General features: G+C 44.2%; 1 protein-coding gene across 2 annotated transcripts in view; it reads left to right on the top strand.

Moving 5' to 3' along the window:
• The window catches only part of cdk19 (cyclin dependent kinase 19), a 272,731-nt gene that overhangs the window by 219,205 nt on the left and 36,805 nt on the right, over positions 1-16,721 (top strand). For both annotated transcript variants that reach the window (XM_067985049.1, XM_067985048.1), the window contains exon 12: positions 2,536-2,793. In XM_067985049.1, coding sequence (XP_067841150.1) covers positions 2,536-2,793 — 258 coding nt within the window. The remainder of the gene's footprint in view (positions 1-2,535; positions 2,794-16,721) is intronic.

The raw sequence follows: 16,721 nt of genomic DNA, 5'->3' as shown, positions 1-16,721 counted from the left end.
GATTCAAATATCTCTGCTAGGGGACCCGCAATTTCCTCCCTAACCTCCCATAACGTCCTGGGATACATTTCATCAGGTCCCGGAGATTTATCTACCTTGATGCGCGTTAAGACTTCCAGCACCTCCCTCTCTGTAATATGTACACTCCTCAAGACATCACTATTTATTTCCCCAAGTTCCCTAACATCCATGCCTTTCTCAACCGTAAATACCGATGTGAAATATTCATTTAGGATCTCACCCATCTCTTGTGGTTCCGCACATAGATGACCTTGTTGATCCTTAAGAGGCCCTACTCTCTCCCTAGTTACTCTTTTGTCCTTTATGTATTTGTAGAAGCTCTTTGGATTCTACTTTGCCTTATCTGCCAAAGCAATCTCATGTCCCCTTTTTGCCCTCCTGATTTCTCTCTTAACTCTACTCCGGCAATCTCTATACTCTTCAAGGGATCCACTTGATCCCAGCTGCCTATGCATGTCATATGCCTCCTTCTTCTTTCTGACTAGGGCCTCAATCTCCCGAGTCATCCAAGGTTCCCTACTTCTACCAGCCTTGCCCTTCACTTTATAAGGAATGTGCTTACCCTGAACCCTGGTTAACACACTTTTGAAAGCCTCCCACTTACCAGACGTCCCTTTGTCTGCCAACAGACTCTCCCAATCACTTCTGAAAGTTCCTGTCTAATACCATCAAAATTGGCCTTTCCCCAATTTAGAATTTTAACTTTTGGGCCAGACCTATCCTTCTCCATAGCTATCTTAAAACTAATGGAATTATGATCACTGGTCCCAAAGTGATCCCTCACTAACACTTCTGTCACCTGCCCTTCCTTATTTCCCAAGAGGAGGTCAAGTTTTGCCCCCTCTCTAGTCGGGCCATCCACATACTGAATGAGAAATTCCTCCTGAATACACTCAACAAATTTATCCCCATCCAAGCCCCTAATGCTATGACTGTCCCAGTCAATGTTGGGAAAGTTAAAGTCCCCTACTATTACCACCCTATTTTTCTTGCAGCTGTCTGTAATCTCCTTACATATTTGCTCCTCAATTTCCCGTTGACTATTTGGGGGTCTGTAGTACAATCCTATCAAAGTGATCTCTCCCTTCTTATTTTTCAGTTCTACCCATATAGACTCAGTGGGCGAACCCTCGGATATATCCCCTCTCACTACTGCCGTGATGTTCTCCCTAATCAAGAACACAACTCCCCATCCTCTCTTACCTCCTGCTCTATCTTTCCTATAGCATCTGTACCCTGGAACATTGAGCTGCCAGTCCTGCCCCTCCCTTAGCCATGTTTCAGTAATAGCTATAACATCCCAGTCCCATGTACCCATCCATGCCCTGAGTTCATCTGCCTTGCCCATCAGACTTCTTGCATTGAAATAAATGCAGTTTAATCTAGACTTCCCTTGGTCTTTGCCCTGCTTTCTCAGACCATCTGTCCGGTCATGTTTTGTACACTCTCCCTTACTGCCTTTTGTTTCTGTCACCACTTTACTTCCCACTGACTTCCTGCATCGGTTCCCATCCCCCTGCCACATTAGTTTAAACCCTCCCCAACAGCACTAGCAAACACTCCCCCTAGGACATTGGTTCCAGTCCTGCCCAGATGCAGACCGTCCAATTTGTACTGGTCCCACCTCCCCCAGAACCGGTTCCAATGGCCCAGGAATTTGAATCCCTTCCTCTTGCACCATTTCTCAAGCCACGTATTCATCCTAGCTATCCTGTCATTCCTACTCTGACTAGCCCGTGGCGGTGGTAGCAATCCTGAGATTACTACCTTTGAGGTCCTACTTTTTAGTTTAACTCCTAACTCCCTAAATTCAGCTTGTAGGACCTCATCCCGTTTTTTACCTATATCGTTGGTACCTATATGCACCACGACAACTGGCTGTTCACCCTCCCCCTCCAGAATGTCCTGCAGCCGCTCCGAGACATCCCTGACCCTTGCACCAGGGAGGCAACATACCATCCTGGAGTCTCGGTTGCGTCCGCAGAAACGCCTGTCTATTCCCCTTACAATCGAGTCCCCTATCACTATAGCTCTGCCACTCTTTTTCCTGCCCTCCTGTGCAGCAGAGCCAGCCACGGTGCCATGAACCTGGCCGCTGTCACCTTCCCCTGGTGAGCCATCTCCCCCAACAGTATCCAAAACGGTATACCTGTTTGAGAGGGGGATGGCCACAGGGGACCCCTGCACTACCTGCCTGCAACTCTTACTCTGCCTGGTGGTCACCCAGCTTTCCGATGGCAAACCCGGAAACAAGGTTAAGGGGCACGAATTAAGTTGCGATCGCGTTGGGAACGGTAAGTTTTTATTGTTCGGGTTTGCCACACGTCCATTGACCCCCCCCCCCCCCCCCGCTGCCATCCCGCCGCCCTTTTAAAATCGAGCCCCATGTGTCTGCTGTCTATGATGTTTCTTCAGTGTATATGAGCCTAAGATAGTGTGTAGGTGTTATCAGGATTGTGAGGTTGTTAGGGCTATAGATAGATTAATTACTGTGTTTATTATCTTGAACAACAGAATCAGCAGCAAACCCAGCAACACCAGCAGCAAACAACACAACAGAATCAACAACAGCAGCAAGCACCCCAGCAACAAAATAGCACACAGACAAATGGAACAGCTGCTGGGGGAGGAGGAGGTGGTGGAGGAGGAACTGGAGGAGGCCTCCCGCATAACCAGGACAGCAGTCTCAATCAGGGACCTCCGAACAAGAAGCCTCGAATAGGCACATCAGCTACAACTTCTGGTGGACCTGTCATGACAACTGATTACCAGGTACTTACAATTTTGTCAACTGTTACTTTTCATTATTGCAACAAGAGTCACGATTCTCATAATATCTAAACATTGAGATTTTTTTGAAAAACCGTGGCATAGTCGTTACTTGAAAACAAGAAAGTATACAACAGTAAACATAGCAATTCCTTGTAGCAACACTGGGATCGATACCCTGACAAGAATATTCATCAAGGGCACCAGACGAATCCTTGAGCCCTTCATTTTAACTCTTTGTCATGGAACCATCTGGAGTTTATGCCTATGAGTTAATGATGCCTAAATTTGGCTCATTGAATTGTCTCACATCAACCAGTGTGAATTGTATTAGCGTTTACATTACCAAACTCCCATCAGGATATGCACAAGCTACTGAGTGAATGAATTAAACCTTTCTTGCCAATTGACAAGAAGTCAGACAACAAAGTTGTGAACAATTGTTTATTAACCTTACAGTCATAGTTAACAGCAGTTAAACTTAAACACTGAGTATGCAGATAATTAGTAGATAGGGTTAATTAACGAAATAAATAGGAAGTTATGTCACAGTAATTCAGCATTAACTGCTTGCTGATTATAAATTTACTGTCGCAATCAGTATCTTAGATTGATATAATTTGCTGAGATTAGTTTAGGATTAGACGCCATAGATAGCTGACAAGTTAACAGCATTACATAGCCATTCTATTGAATATATTAAAGTCTATATGCTTGTAGGCAGCAATGTTTCCAGAACTTCTATGACTCTGTCCTTATGGGCTGGGGTGGATGAACTGGTTGGCACGCCTTCCTCTGGGAGGATGGTGTCAGAGACGTCAGAGTGATGAATCTCTGTCTGTAGAGGTGCTGTCCATTATTCCTGGATCCTCTGCTTCTGGATAAATTCACCTTCCATGCTGGTAGCTGTATTTGGACTACACAGAATTATATAAATGTAAGGAATCTTACAACACCAGGTTATAGTCCAACTGTTTTATTTGAAAATCACAAGCTTTCGGAGGCTTTCTCCTTCGTCAGGTGAGCGAGTGTGGGATTCCATGGAAGGTTACCGCATTTATATTCAGAGAACAATACCTGGTGATTACAGATAATCTTTCCAACTGCCCGTTGTCAAGGATGTTACCTACAGGACCACTGAATACACAAACGGCCAGAACACAAAACAGAGAGAGAGAGGGAGAGAAACATCCGAAAGGAAGAGAAAGACAGAGAATGACCCGTTGTGTTAAAAACAGATAACTTTTTTTCGCTGGTGGGGTTACGTGTAGCGTGACATGAACCCAAGATCCTGGTTGAGGCCATCCTCATGGATGCGGAACTTGGCTATCAATTTCTGTTCGACGATTTTGCGTTGTCGTGTGTCTCGAAGGCCGCCTTGGAGAACGCTTACCCGAAGATCGGTGGCTGAATGTCCTTGACTGCTGAAGTGTTCCCCGACTGGGAGGGAACCCTCCTGTCTGGCGATTGTTGCGTGGTGTCTGTTCATCCGTTGTCGCAGTGTCTGCATGGTCTCGCCAATGTACCATGCTCTGGGGCATCCCCTCTCGCAACGCACGAGGCAGACAACGTTGGCCGAGTCACAGGAGTATGAACCATGTACCTGGTGGGTGGCGTCCTCTCGTGTGATGTTGATGTCTGTGTCGATGATCTGGTATGTCTTGCAGAGTTTGCTGTGGCAGGGTTGTGTGGTGTCGTGGACGCTGTTCTCCTGAAAGCTGGGCAATTTGCTGCGAACGATGGTCTGCCCGAGGCTGGGTGGCTGTTTGAAGGCGAGTACTTCCCCGGAGCGGAGAAACTACGCCATGTTCTCCGCAGCCTTCAACATGTCATCGATGACGACGAACACCTCGCTAAGGCCATCCCCACACCTCCACTACTCGCCTTCAAACAGCCACCCAACCTCAAACACCATCACACGAGAGGACACCACCCACCAGTACATGGTTCATACTCCTGTGACTCGGCCAACGTTGTCTACCTCATACGTTGCAGGAAAGGATGCCCCCGGAGCATGGTACATTGGCGAGACCATGCAGACACTGCGACAACGGATGAACAGACACCGCGCAACAATCGCCAGACAGGAGGGTTCCCTCCCAGTCGGGGAACACTTCAGCGTAAAAAGGTTACCTGTTTTTAACACAACGGGACATTCTCTGTCTTTCTCTTCCTTTCGGATGTTTCCCTCCCTCTCTCTCTGTTTTGTGTTCTGGCCGTTTGTGTATTCGGTGGTCCTGTAGGTAACATCACTCTGTATGAACACTTTGATTGCCTTGACAACGGGCAGTTGGAAAGATTATCTGTAATCATCAGGTATTGTTCTGTGACTATAAATGCGGTAACCTTCCATGGAATCCCACACTCGCTCACCTGATGAAGGAGAAAGCCTCCGAAAGCTTGTGATTTTCAAATAAAACAGTTGGACTATAACCTGGTGTTGTAAGATTCCTTACATTTGTCAACCCCAGTCCATCAACGGCATCTCCACATCAGAATTATATAGAATGTACAGCACAGAAACAGGCCATATGGCTCAACAGGTCAATGCTGGTGCTTTGCTTCACACGAGCCTCCTCCCACCCTTCTTCATCTAACCACATCAGCATAACCTTCTTTTCCTTTCTCCCTCATGTGTTTATCTAGTTTCCCCTTAAATGCATCGATGCTTGTCGCCTCAACTACCCCTTGTAGCGAGTTCCACATTGTAACTACTCTCTGGGTAAAGAAGTTTCTCCTGAATTCCTGATTGGATTTATTAGTGAGTATCTTATATTTATGGCCCCTATTTCTGGTCTCCCCTGCAAGTGGAAACATCTTCTCTACGTCGACCCTATCAAAGCCTTTCATAATCTTAAAGACCTCTATCAAGTCACCCTTGAGTCTTCTCTTTTCTCGAGAAAAGAGCCCCAGCTTGTTCAATCTTTCCTGGTATAGCCTCTCAATTCTTGTATCATCCTAGTAAATCTTTTTTGTACCTTCTCCAATGCCTCCATATCCTTTTTATAATATGAAGACCAGAACTGTGCACAGTACTCCAAGTGTGGCCTAATCAAAGTTTTATACAAGTATAACATAACTTCCCTGCTTTTCAATTCTATTGCTCGAGAAATGAACCCCAGTGCTTAGTTTGCTTTTTTTATGGCCTTATTAACCTGTGTCACTAGTTTTAATAGTTTGTGCATCTGTGCCCCCAGATCCCTCTGCTCCTGCACCCCATTTAGAATCTTAATTTCCAAGGAGTATGTTTTTTTTTATTCATTCATAGGATGTGGGCGTCGCTGGCGAGGCCGGCATTTATTGCCCATCCCTAATTGCCCTTGAGAAGGTGGTGATGAGCTGCCTTCTTGAACCGCTGCAGTCTGTGTGGTGAAGGTTCTCCCACAGTGCTGTTAGGTAGGGAGTTCCAGGATTTTGACCCAGTGACGATGAAGGAACGGCGATATATTTCCAAGTCAGGATGGTGTGTGACTTGGAGGGGAACGTGCAGGTGGTGTTGTTCCCATGTGCCTGCTACTCTTGTCCTTCTAGGTGGTAGAGGTTGTGGGTTTGGGAGGTGCTGTCGAAGAAGCCTTGGCGAGTTGCTGCAGTGCATCCTCTGGATAGTACACACTGCAGCCACGGTGCACCGGTAATGAAGGGAATGAATGTTTAGGGTGGTGGATGGGGTGCCAATTAAGCAGGCTGCTTTGTCCTGGGTGGTGTCGAGCTTCTTGAGTGTTGTTGGAGCTGCACTCATCCAGGCAAGTGGAGAGTATTCCATCTCACTCCTGACTTGTGCCTTGTAGATGGTGGAAAGGCTTTGGGGAGTCAGGAGGTGAGTCAGTCACCGCAGAATACCCAGCCTCTGACCTGCTCTTGTAGCCACAGTATTTATGTGGCTGGCCCAGTTAAGTTTCTGGTCAATGGTGACCCCCAGGATGTTGATGGTGGGTGATTCGGCGATAGTAATGCCGTTGAATGTCAAGGGGAGGTGGTTCGACTCTCTCTTGTTGGAGATGGTCATTGCCTGGCACTTGTCTGGTGAGAAAGATACTTGCCACTTATCAGCCCAAGCTGGGTGTTGTCCAAGTTTTGCTGCATGCGTGCTTGGACTGCTTCATTATCTGAGGGGTTGCGAATGGAACTGAACACTGTGCAATCATCAGCGAACATCCCCATTTCTGACCTTATGATGGAGGGAAGGTCATTGATGAAGTAGCTGAAGATGGTTGGGCCTAGGACACTGCCCTGAGGAACTCCTGCAGCAGTGTCCTGGGGCTGAGATGATTGGCCTCCAACAACCACTACCATCTTCCTTTGTGCTAGGTATGACTCCAGCCACTGGAGAGTTTTCCCCCTGATTCCCATTGACTTCAATTTTACTAGGGCTCCTTGGTGCCACACTCGGACAAATGCTGCCTTGATGTCAAGGGCAGCCACTCTCACCTCACCTCTGGGATTCTGCTCTTTTGTCCATGTTTGGACCAAGGCTGTAATGAGGTCTGGAGCCGAGTGGTCCTGGCAGAACACAAACTGAGCATCGGTGAGCAGGTTATTGGTAAGTAAGTGCCGCTTGATAGCACTGTTGATGACACCTTCCATCACTTTGCTGATGATTGAGAGTAGACTGATGGGGCGGTAATTGGCCGGATTGGATTTGTCCTACTTTTTGTGGACAGGACATACCTGGGCAATTTTCCACATTGTCGGCTAGATGCCAGTGTTATAGCTGTACTGGAACAGTTTGGCTAGAGGCGTGGCTAGTTCTGGAGCACAAGTCTGCAGCACTACAGCTGGGCTGTTGTCAGAGCCCATAGCCTTTGCTGTATCCAGTGCACTCAGCCGTTTCTTGATATCACGTGGTGTGAATCGAATTGGCTGAAGACTGGCTTCTGTGATGTTGGGGATATCAGGAGGAGGCTGAGATGGATCATCCACTCGTCACTTCTTGCTGAAGATGACTGCAAACGCTTCAGCCTTGTCTTTTACACTCACGTGCTGGACTCTGCCATCATTGAGGATGGGGATCTTTACAGAGCCTCCTCCTCCCATTAGTTGTTTAATTGTCCACCACTATTCTCGACTGAATGTGGTAGGATTGCAGAGCTTTGATCTGATCCGTTGGTTGTGGAATCGCTTAGCTCTGTCTATGGCATGTTGCTTCTGCTGTTTAGCATGCATGTAGTCCTGAGTTGTAGCTTCACCAGGTTGGCACCTCATTTTTCGGTACACCTGGTGCTGCTCCTGGCATACTCTTCTACACTCCTCATTGAACCAGGGTTGATCCCCTGGCTTGTTAGTAATGGTTGGGTGAGGGATATGCCGGGCCATGAGGTTACAGATTGTGCTGGAATACAATTCTGCTGCTGCTAATGGCCCACTGCGCCTCATGGATGCCCAGTTTTGAGCTGCTAGATCTGTTCTGAATCTATCCCATTTAGCACGGTGGTGGTGCCACACAACACGTTGGATGGTGCCCTCAGTGTGAAGACAGGACTTCGTCTCCACGAGGACTGTGCGGTGGTCACTCCTACCAATACTGTCATGGACAGATACATCTGCGACAGGTAGATTGGTGAGAACGAGGCCAAGTAAGTTTTTCCCTCATGGTGGTTTGCTCACCATCTGCCACAGGCTCAGTCTGGCAGCTGTGTCCTTCAGGACTCGGCCAGCTCGGTCAGTAGTGGTGCTACCGAGCCACTCTTGGTGATGGACATTGAAGTCCCCTACCCAGAGTACATTCTGTGCCCTTGCTACTCTCAGTGCTTCCTCCAAGTGGTGTTCAACATGGAGGAGGACTAATTCATCAGCTGAGCGAGGACGGTAGGTGGTAATCAGCAGGAGATTTCCTTGCCCATGTTTCACCTGATGCCATGAGATTTCATGGGGTCCAGAGTCGATGTTGAGGACTCCCAGGGCCACTCCCTCCTGACTGTATATCACTCTATCTCCACCTCTGGTGGGTCTGTCCTGCCGGTGGGACAGGACATATCCAGGGATGATGATGGAAGAGTCTGGGATGTTGGCTGAAAAGTATGATTCTGTGAGTATGGCTATGTCAGGCTGTTGCTTGACTAGTCTGTGGGACAGCTCTCCCAATTTTGGCACAAGTCCCCAGATGTTAGTGAGGAGGACTTTGCAGGGTCAACTGGGCTTGGTTTGCTTTTGTCATGTCCAGTGGTCCATCCGGTTTTATTCTTCTTATGAATTTTCGTAGCGAGATTGTACAACTGAGTGGCTTGCTAGGCTATTTCAGCGGGCGATTAAGTATCAACCACATTGCTGTGGGTCTGGAGTCACATATAGGTCAGACTGGGTAAAGACGGCAGGTATCCTTCCCTATAGGACATTAGTGAACCAGATGGGTTTTTACGACAATCCAGTAGTTTTTATGGCCACCATTATTGATACTAGTATTTTTTATTCCAGATTTTATTTTAATTAATTGAATTTAAATTCCCCAGCTGCCGTGGCAGGATTTGAACTCATTCTCCTCTGGATTATTAGTCTAGGCCTCTGGATTACTAGTTCAATAACATAACCACCATGCTACCGTACCCGGTATGTGGCCTCCTTATTCTTCCTATCAAAATGTACCATCTTACATTTATCTATATTGAAATTCATTTGCCAATTTCATGCCCATTCTGCAAGTTTATTAATGTGATCCTGTATTTTGTCTCTGTCCTCCTCAGTATACCCCCAATTTGGTGTCATCGTCAAATTTTGAAATTTTACTTCCGATTCCACATCATTTCTGTAAATGGTGAACAACAGTGGTGCCAGCACCGATCCTTGTGGAACACCACTCCCACCTTTTTGCCAGTCTGAATATCTATCTTTAACCCCTACCCTCTTCTGTTTTGTAGCCAGCTTGCTATCCATTCTGCTACTTGTCCCCTAACTCCACATGCTCTGGCCTTAGTCATGAGTCTATGCGGTACCTTATTGAAGGCCTTTTGGAAATCCAAATATATTAGACCTACTGCATTACCCTTGTCTACCTTTTCTGTTACATCTTCAAAGAATTCAATAAGGTTGGTCAAGCATGACCTCCCCTTTTGAAATCCGCGCTGACTATTCTTTATTATATTTTCATTTTCTAGATGTTTTTCTATTACATTTTTGAGTAAGGATTCCATTATCTTTCCTACCACTGATGTTAAGCTAATTGGTATATAGTTCCCTGTACTTGTTCTAACTCCCTTTTTAAATATAGGAATCATGTTAGCGGTTCACCATTCCTCTGGCACTATTCTCTTTTCTAACGAATTTTTATAGATATGTAATAGTGCCTCTGCTATCTCTTCCCCAACTTCTTTTAATATATGAGGATGCAATTCATCCAGACCCGGGGTCCTATACGAACATACGAATTAAGAGCAGGAGTAGGCCATTCGGCCCCTCGAGCCTGTTCTGTCATTTGATAAGATCATGGCTGATCTGATTGTGACCTCGACCCTACTTTCTCGTCTACCTACTATAACCTTTGACTCCCATGTTAATCAGGAATCTATCTAACTTATCCTCTCTAAGTTTGATCAGTTTATCAATTATCTCCCCTCTTTCTATCTTAAATGTCTTTATATTTTTCTTGATCTCTTATCTAATGTCATGCCCACCATGTTCGTCTCCCTGGTAAATATTGAGGCAAAGTAATTATTTAGTGACCCTATCCCTATCCTGATGTTTCTTTTGTTATTTATGTGTCAGCAGAATACTTTAGTTCTTTTTATACTCCTTGATAATTAAAATTTTTTAGTTTCGCTTTGCCTTCCTAATTGTTTTTTTGACTTCTTTCCTAACCTTTTTGTATTCTCTTTTGTCATCCTCTCCTTTGTTGTCTATGTATACCTTTTTCTTCAGTTTCAACTTTGTGCTTATTTCTTCGTTCATCCATGATGTGCCATTACTGGCTAGTTTGTTCTTGCTTTTTAGTGGGATATATTTCTCCTGGACTCTTGATCACTGTTTTAAATTTTCCCACTGCTGTTCTATTTCTTTGTTTGTCAGTAAATTTTTCCAGTTTATTTTCCCTAGTTCCATTCTTATCCCCTTAAAATCAGCTTTTTTCCAATTTATTATTTTGGTCTTGTTGTAATAATGTCCTTCACAATCTTTATTTTAAACCTTATTATGTTGTGATTGCTATTGCCTAGATGTTCCTCTGTGTTAACTTCTCTTATCTGTTCCGGTTCATTTCCCATTACTAGATCCAGCCATGCTTCCTTTCTTGTTGGGTGTTTTACATACTGGGTAAGAAAGGAGTCCTGCACACATTGTAAAAACTCCATTCCCTGTACCCCTTTACCTATCTCTTTAAAATTTCCCATGATTATTATTCTATATCCTTTACTCATTTCACATATTTGCTTACATATTTCTTCTTCCTTTCCACTATTAGCTGACTAGCTGGCTTAAATTTCACCTCCTTTGATCTCAGGGAAACTTGTACATTTACATGATATTTGGCTGGTATAGCCGTTAGCTTCTGTAACGTTTCTCTCTCTGTCAGAGATGCACTTTCCGATTTTACATACACCTTTCTACTTATACTAGACAAAAACTCGTACACCATCTACTACAAAGACTACTATAAGAACTACTAAAGGAAATATATCTAAACTAAGGCCTGAAGACTGAGGACTTTCATGTCAAAAACACCATAGAATCATAAAATGAGCCCATTGAGCCTGTGTCGGCTCTTTGTAAAAGCAATCCAGTTAGTCCCAGTCCCCTGATCTTTCCCCGTAGCCCTGCAAATTCTTTCCCTTCAAGTATTTATCCAATTCCTTTTTGAAAGCCACGATTGAACCTGCTTCCACCACCCTTTCAGACAGCGAGTTCCAGATCATAACTACTCGCTGCGTAAAAAAGTTTTTCCTCTTGTCGCCTTTAGTCCTTTTACCAATCACCTTAAATCTCTGTCCTCTGGTTCTCGACCCTTCCGCCAATGGGAAGTTTCTCTTTATTTACTTTATCTAAATCCTTCATGATTTTGAACACTTCTATCAAATCTCCTTTCAACCTTCTCTGCTCTAAGGAGAACAACCCCAGCTTCTCCAGTCTATCCACGTGACTGAAGTCCCTCATCCCTGGATTCATTCTAGTAAATCTTTTCTACACCCTCTCCAACGCCTTCACATCCTTCCTAAAGTGCGGTGCCCAGAATTGTACATAATACTCCAGTTGTGGCCGAACCAGTGTTTAATAAAGGTTCAACATAACTTCTTTGCTTTTGTACTCTATGCCTCTCTTTATAAATCCCAGGACCGCTTTCTCAACCTGTCCTGCTGCTATCTTGTATATCTTTACTTTTCAGTTCTATTGACCAATCTGAGGGACACATATATTAGAATAATTCCACCTTTTTAGTGTCAGTTACACAGTGCTGTTGGTACCATGATGATCTTCAAATCAATGAAACACCAGCATGTAGACATGCCAAGGTGCCTTATTTACTCCCTAACTTCTCAAATCTTTGGTCAGAAAGGGTCTTGCAGTGGTCCAGTTAAGGCCAGATATCTTTGTGTCCCCCTTAACAAGCCATCTCCAGGCCGATGGTCCTGATGGCTTGTTTTGTATTCCTGGTAAAGAATGTTTTGTTTGTATAAACCTACATGGTTTAATTAGCATTAGTCCTTTCCTTTCCCAGCATTTAGTCTGACTACTGTCTCCAATTTGAGAACAATTTAAGACAATTCTTTGGGCATTTCTCCTATAACATCCAATTCTTGTTGCTGTGATAGGTGAGAATACTAAAGATGTAGGCAGGTAGTCTTCACGGCAATGTGTTGTTCTGTCTGCCAGCATATGGAACATGTGCTTTTCTGTACTGTAGTCCTTAATCAATACTATATTTTATGATTTCCATGCTATGTGGGCTTTTTATGAATGTGGCGTAGGTTTGTCTTGGTGTCTTAATGGCTAAATGCACCACTAGGAAAATCCCTGGTTCAATCACTGGTCTTTACCGAATTATCTGAGGCAATGATGGAGGCACTACAATTGGATTTGGTGTCTCCGAGCTAGGGACTGAATAAAAACACAGCCCAGGTTCTTGCTTCTATCCAATGATCCCTGATATGAAGTGCACATGTGTAGATATTGGGAGAGAAAAGGATCAGCTTTGGCTGTGTTGGCTCTCATGATTGAGTACCCAGTTGTCACTCACTGGCTGTATGCTCACACATGAAGACTGGTCTCTTAGGCAAGGTATCAGAGAGCTGCCAGCACCTGTGGAAATCTCCTCCCGCATGAATTACTAATAACTGGGGGAAAAAAATGGAAAAAAAAACCTGGTAAAATCTTTTTTTAGAAAGGTGTTGTTGTATCCTTTGATATTTAAATTATATGTTTTGTTTAATGGGATTTTACTGTGAATCAGTATCCACTATTCAGGGAATTTCAGTTTCCATAATTAACACTCTTCAGATTCAACATGGGTGTTGTAGAAAAAAACAGCAACTTGCGTTTATATGGTGTCTTTAATAATGTCTTCACAGGGGCATAAGGAAAACAATGGACGCCAAGTGAGATATTAGGTGTGACCAAAAACCTGGTCAGAGATGGGTTTTAAGAAGGCTCTTAAAGGAGGAGAGGTGGCTGGAAGGGTTGGAGGGTTTATGGAGGGGATCCCAGTGTGGAGTTTAGGCAGCTGAAGGCATGGCAATCAATGGACGGGTGAAAAGAGGGGGATGACAGAGGAATGGAGAGTGTTGAAGGGGGCTATGGTGCTTGGAGAGGTTACAGAAATATGAAGGACCAATGCCATAGATTGATTTAAACATGAGGATGAGAATTTTAATTCTGAGGTCTTTTGGAACCATGAGATGATGTAGGTAAGTGATGACAGGGTGTTGAATAAACTGCATTTGATGCAGATGGGATAGGGGGCAAGAGAGTTTTGAATGAACTGATATTTAAGGAGAATGGGAGACCAGCCAGGAGAGCACTGGAATAGTCAAGTCCGGAGATGACAAAGGCACGGATGAGGGTTACAGCAGCAAATGGGCTGATGTAGGGCTAGACATGGGCAATGTTATGGGGATGGAAATAAGCAACTTTTGTGATAGAGAGAATATGGGTTGGAAGGCGAACTTGGGATCGAATAGGATGCCTGGGATGCAAACAGTCTGATACAGCCTGAGGTAGTAGCTGAGGAGGGGGATGGAGTTGGTGGTGAGGGTACGGAGTTTGTTGCGGGGGCTGAAGACAATGAACTGGAGGAAATTGCTCAACATTACACCGACCTGATGTCAGACAAGCATTCTGACTGACATAGGCAGTGGAGGGGTCAAGAGGGGCACTGGAGAAGTAGCGCATGTTGTCATCAGTGTGTGTGTGGAAGCTGACCCCATATCTGCAGATGACATCAGCAAGAGGCAACATGTAGATGAGGATGCCTAAGATGGATCTTTTGGGGACTCCCAAGATCAGGACAAGGGGTTGGCAAACGAAGCCATTGGTAGAGATGCTCTAGCTACATTTGGATAAGTAAGAAGATAACAAATATGGGCATTCCTACTAAGCTGGAGAATGGATGAGATGCATTGAAGGAGGATGTTGTGACCGACAGTTGCAAAGGCTGCAGAGAGGATAAGGACGGACAGTGCACCACTGTCACAGAGGATGTTCAGGACTTTGGCTGAGGCCGTTTCAGTGCTGCAGAGGTGGTGGTAACTTGATTGGAGGGATTCAAGCAAGGACTTGTGGGAGAAATGGGCATAGATCTGGGAGGCAACAACACATTAAAGAACTTTGGAGAGGAAAGGGAGGTTAGAGATGGGGCAGTAGTTTGCAAGGACAGAGGGGCCTGAGGGTGTTTTTGTGAGGAATGGGTGTGGCGGCGGCTTTGCAAGGATGGGGAATAGTGCCTGAGGAGAGGGAACCATTTCCAATGTTAGTTAGCATGGGGTCAAGAAAGGGAGATTTGGGGCTCTCCTTCTGAAACCCTCATCCTTTGAGGTTTCATGTGCTATATTTCCCACATTATATAGCCCTAAAGAAAGAAGTAAATCAGAAAATTGTCTTCAGTTATGATTTCTGTGTTGCTACCCTCTTTCTTTGTTTTCATTTAGAGAAGCTGGTGTTGATTATACTGTGATATAATACTCTCATGATAAATGGAGTGCCGTTTACCAGCTGGTACTTTAGTAGGAAAGTGCTGGTGCAAAATGTAATCATAGTTATTTATGGTGTAAATGAGTACCTTTTGCTTCTTCTGTTTTTTTTAATTTTCTGGCTTTTTTTCTCAAATCCAAGTTAAATCCATGTTCGTACAAATCTGGTGCAAATAAACTCTTGAAGCATAAAGAGACATTAAATAAGTTCAAGTTGTTCCTCACTGAATTATCCAGAACTTGTCCTGGGTAATTCATCACCAGATTTGTACAAATCTGGTGATGAATTCATTTCCAAAATAATTATCAGGGTACTTTAAAGGTACAGAAATCCAGTGGGCTAGACACACACAAATTTACTTTTTTTTAAGGAACTTCATTTTTAAAATTTATATTTCTTGAGGAATATTTATAAAAAATGTTCGATTGCTAGGCTGGCGTGGAGATACTACAGTTGGCCGTCCGAAGCTGGAGAGGCAGAAAGGGAATCACCAGTGCTCCTAATTCCTGATAACTCTCCAATGACCCCTTGACCCCTCCTGAAAGTATTCCTGTGTAGGCATTGGATGAAGGCAGGACTGCCCATTCCTCCCTTCCCAACATGATTGAATGACCTAGCAACATTCACTGGCCAGACGGCTTGTGGTATCTGTCGATCTGTGCCCCAGTATAACTTACTGGTTTCAGGAAAGGTGGGATAAATTTGACAGGAAAAAGCAATATCCCAGTTAAATTTGAAAGGTTATTTAAACTGGGTTTTCCCTCAAGGGCAGTGAGCAAACACAAGACAGTACAGGAGACAAAACAGATTGAAAGCAAATCAATATGGAACAATCTTGGACACTTTTAGTTACTTAGTTCATTACCACTGTCATTTCAATATATTATCTAATCTTTTGTTTATAGTTTTTGTGATTCAGTGCTTACTGCACATTAGCATAGAGCACAGTGTGTAATCTTGACCTCCTGAACATGAGAGAAGCTTTGCTGTAGTTTGTTTGCACTTCAGGGACAGATAGATTACCTCTACTGCTACCGCTAGTATGATGTGCATGGACTAATCTTCTGTGCCCTAGATGTTTCTGTTAAGTAGGTAGGGGGTACATTCACAAGTTATAACGGTGAAACATAAACCGTCTCTATTGGACTAAATCTACTCAAGTCTGTCAAAGATTAATTTGTTTGAGTTGTAGGGTTTAAATTTAATATAACCTAATTTCTATGGTTTTATGTTTTTAGTTTTTGCGGTAACTGACTATTTGATCACTGCCTCCAGAATACCATTTTCCTAATGTGACTGAGATAAAATGAGTGCAGAGTGTATTATTGCTATTACTTTCTGTGTAAAGCATGCATCAGAATGCATTTGAAAGAAATCTCGGCAATCAATTTGGTAATGTGTTCTTTGAGGATCAGTGTGCTATCTATACATCTCACTATTTAAGAGATAACATTACAAGCATTGCTATTTATGTTGATTACTGTTTTTTTTTAGCAAGCCTGGTGTCCGATGCGTGGAAACGTGGTTGACTCTTAACTGCTCTCTGAAGTGGCCTGGCAAGCCATTCAGTTGTATTAAACCGCTACAAAAAGGACTGCAGCGACTCAAGACCAAGGCCTACCATCACCTCCTTAGGGAAACTAGGGATGGGCAATAAATGCTGGCCTTGTCAACAATGCCAACATCCCGAGAATGAATAAAAAAAATTTTTAAATGTAATTCATATTTAAGAGTCCCCAAACCAAACTACTTGGAAACCCACACAGGTGCAGTGTCTGTTTGCCCAATATGGGTGCACACTCTCTCCCTGTAGGGACATAACCAGC

This window comes from Heptranchias perlo, chromosome 5 (genome assembly GCF_035084215.1).
Source record: "Heptranchias perlo isolate sHepPer1 chromosome 5, sHepPer1.hap1, whole genome shotgun sequence".
Lineage (NCBI taxonomy): Eukaryota > Metazoa > Chordata > Chondrichthyes > Hexanchiformes > Hexanchidae > Heptranchias > Heptranchias perlo.
The sequence above is the reverse complement of the archived record's forward strand: the minus strand, read 5'-3'. Positions and strand labels throughout refer to the sequence as shown.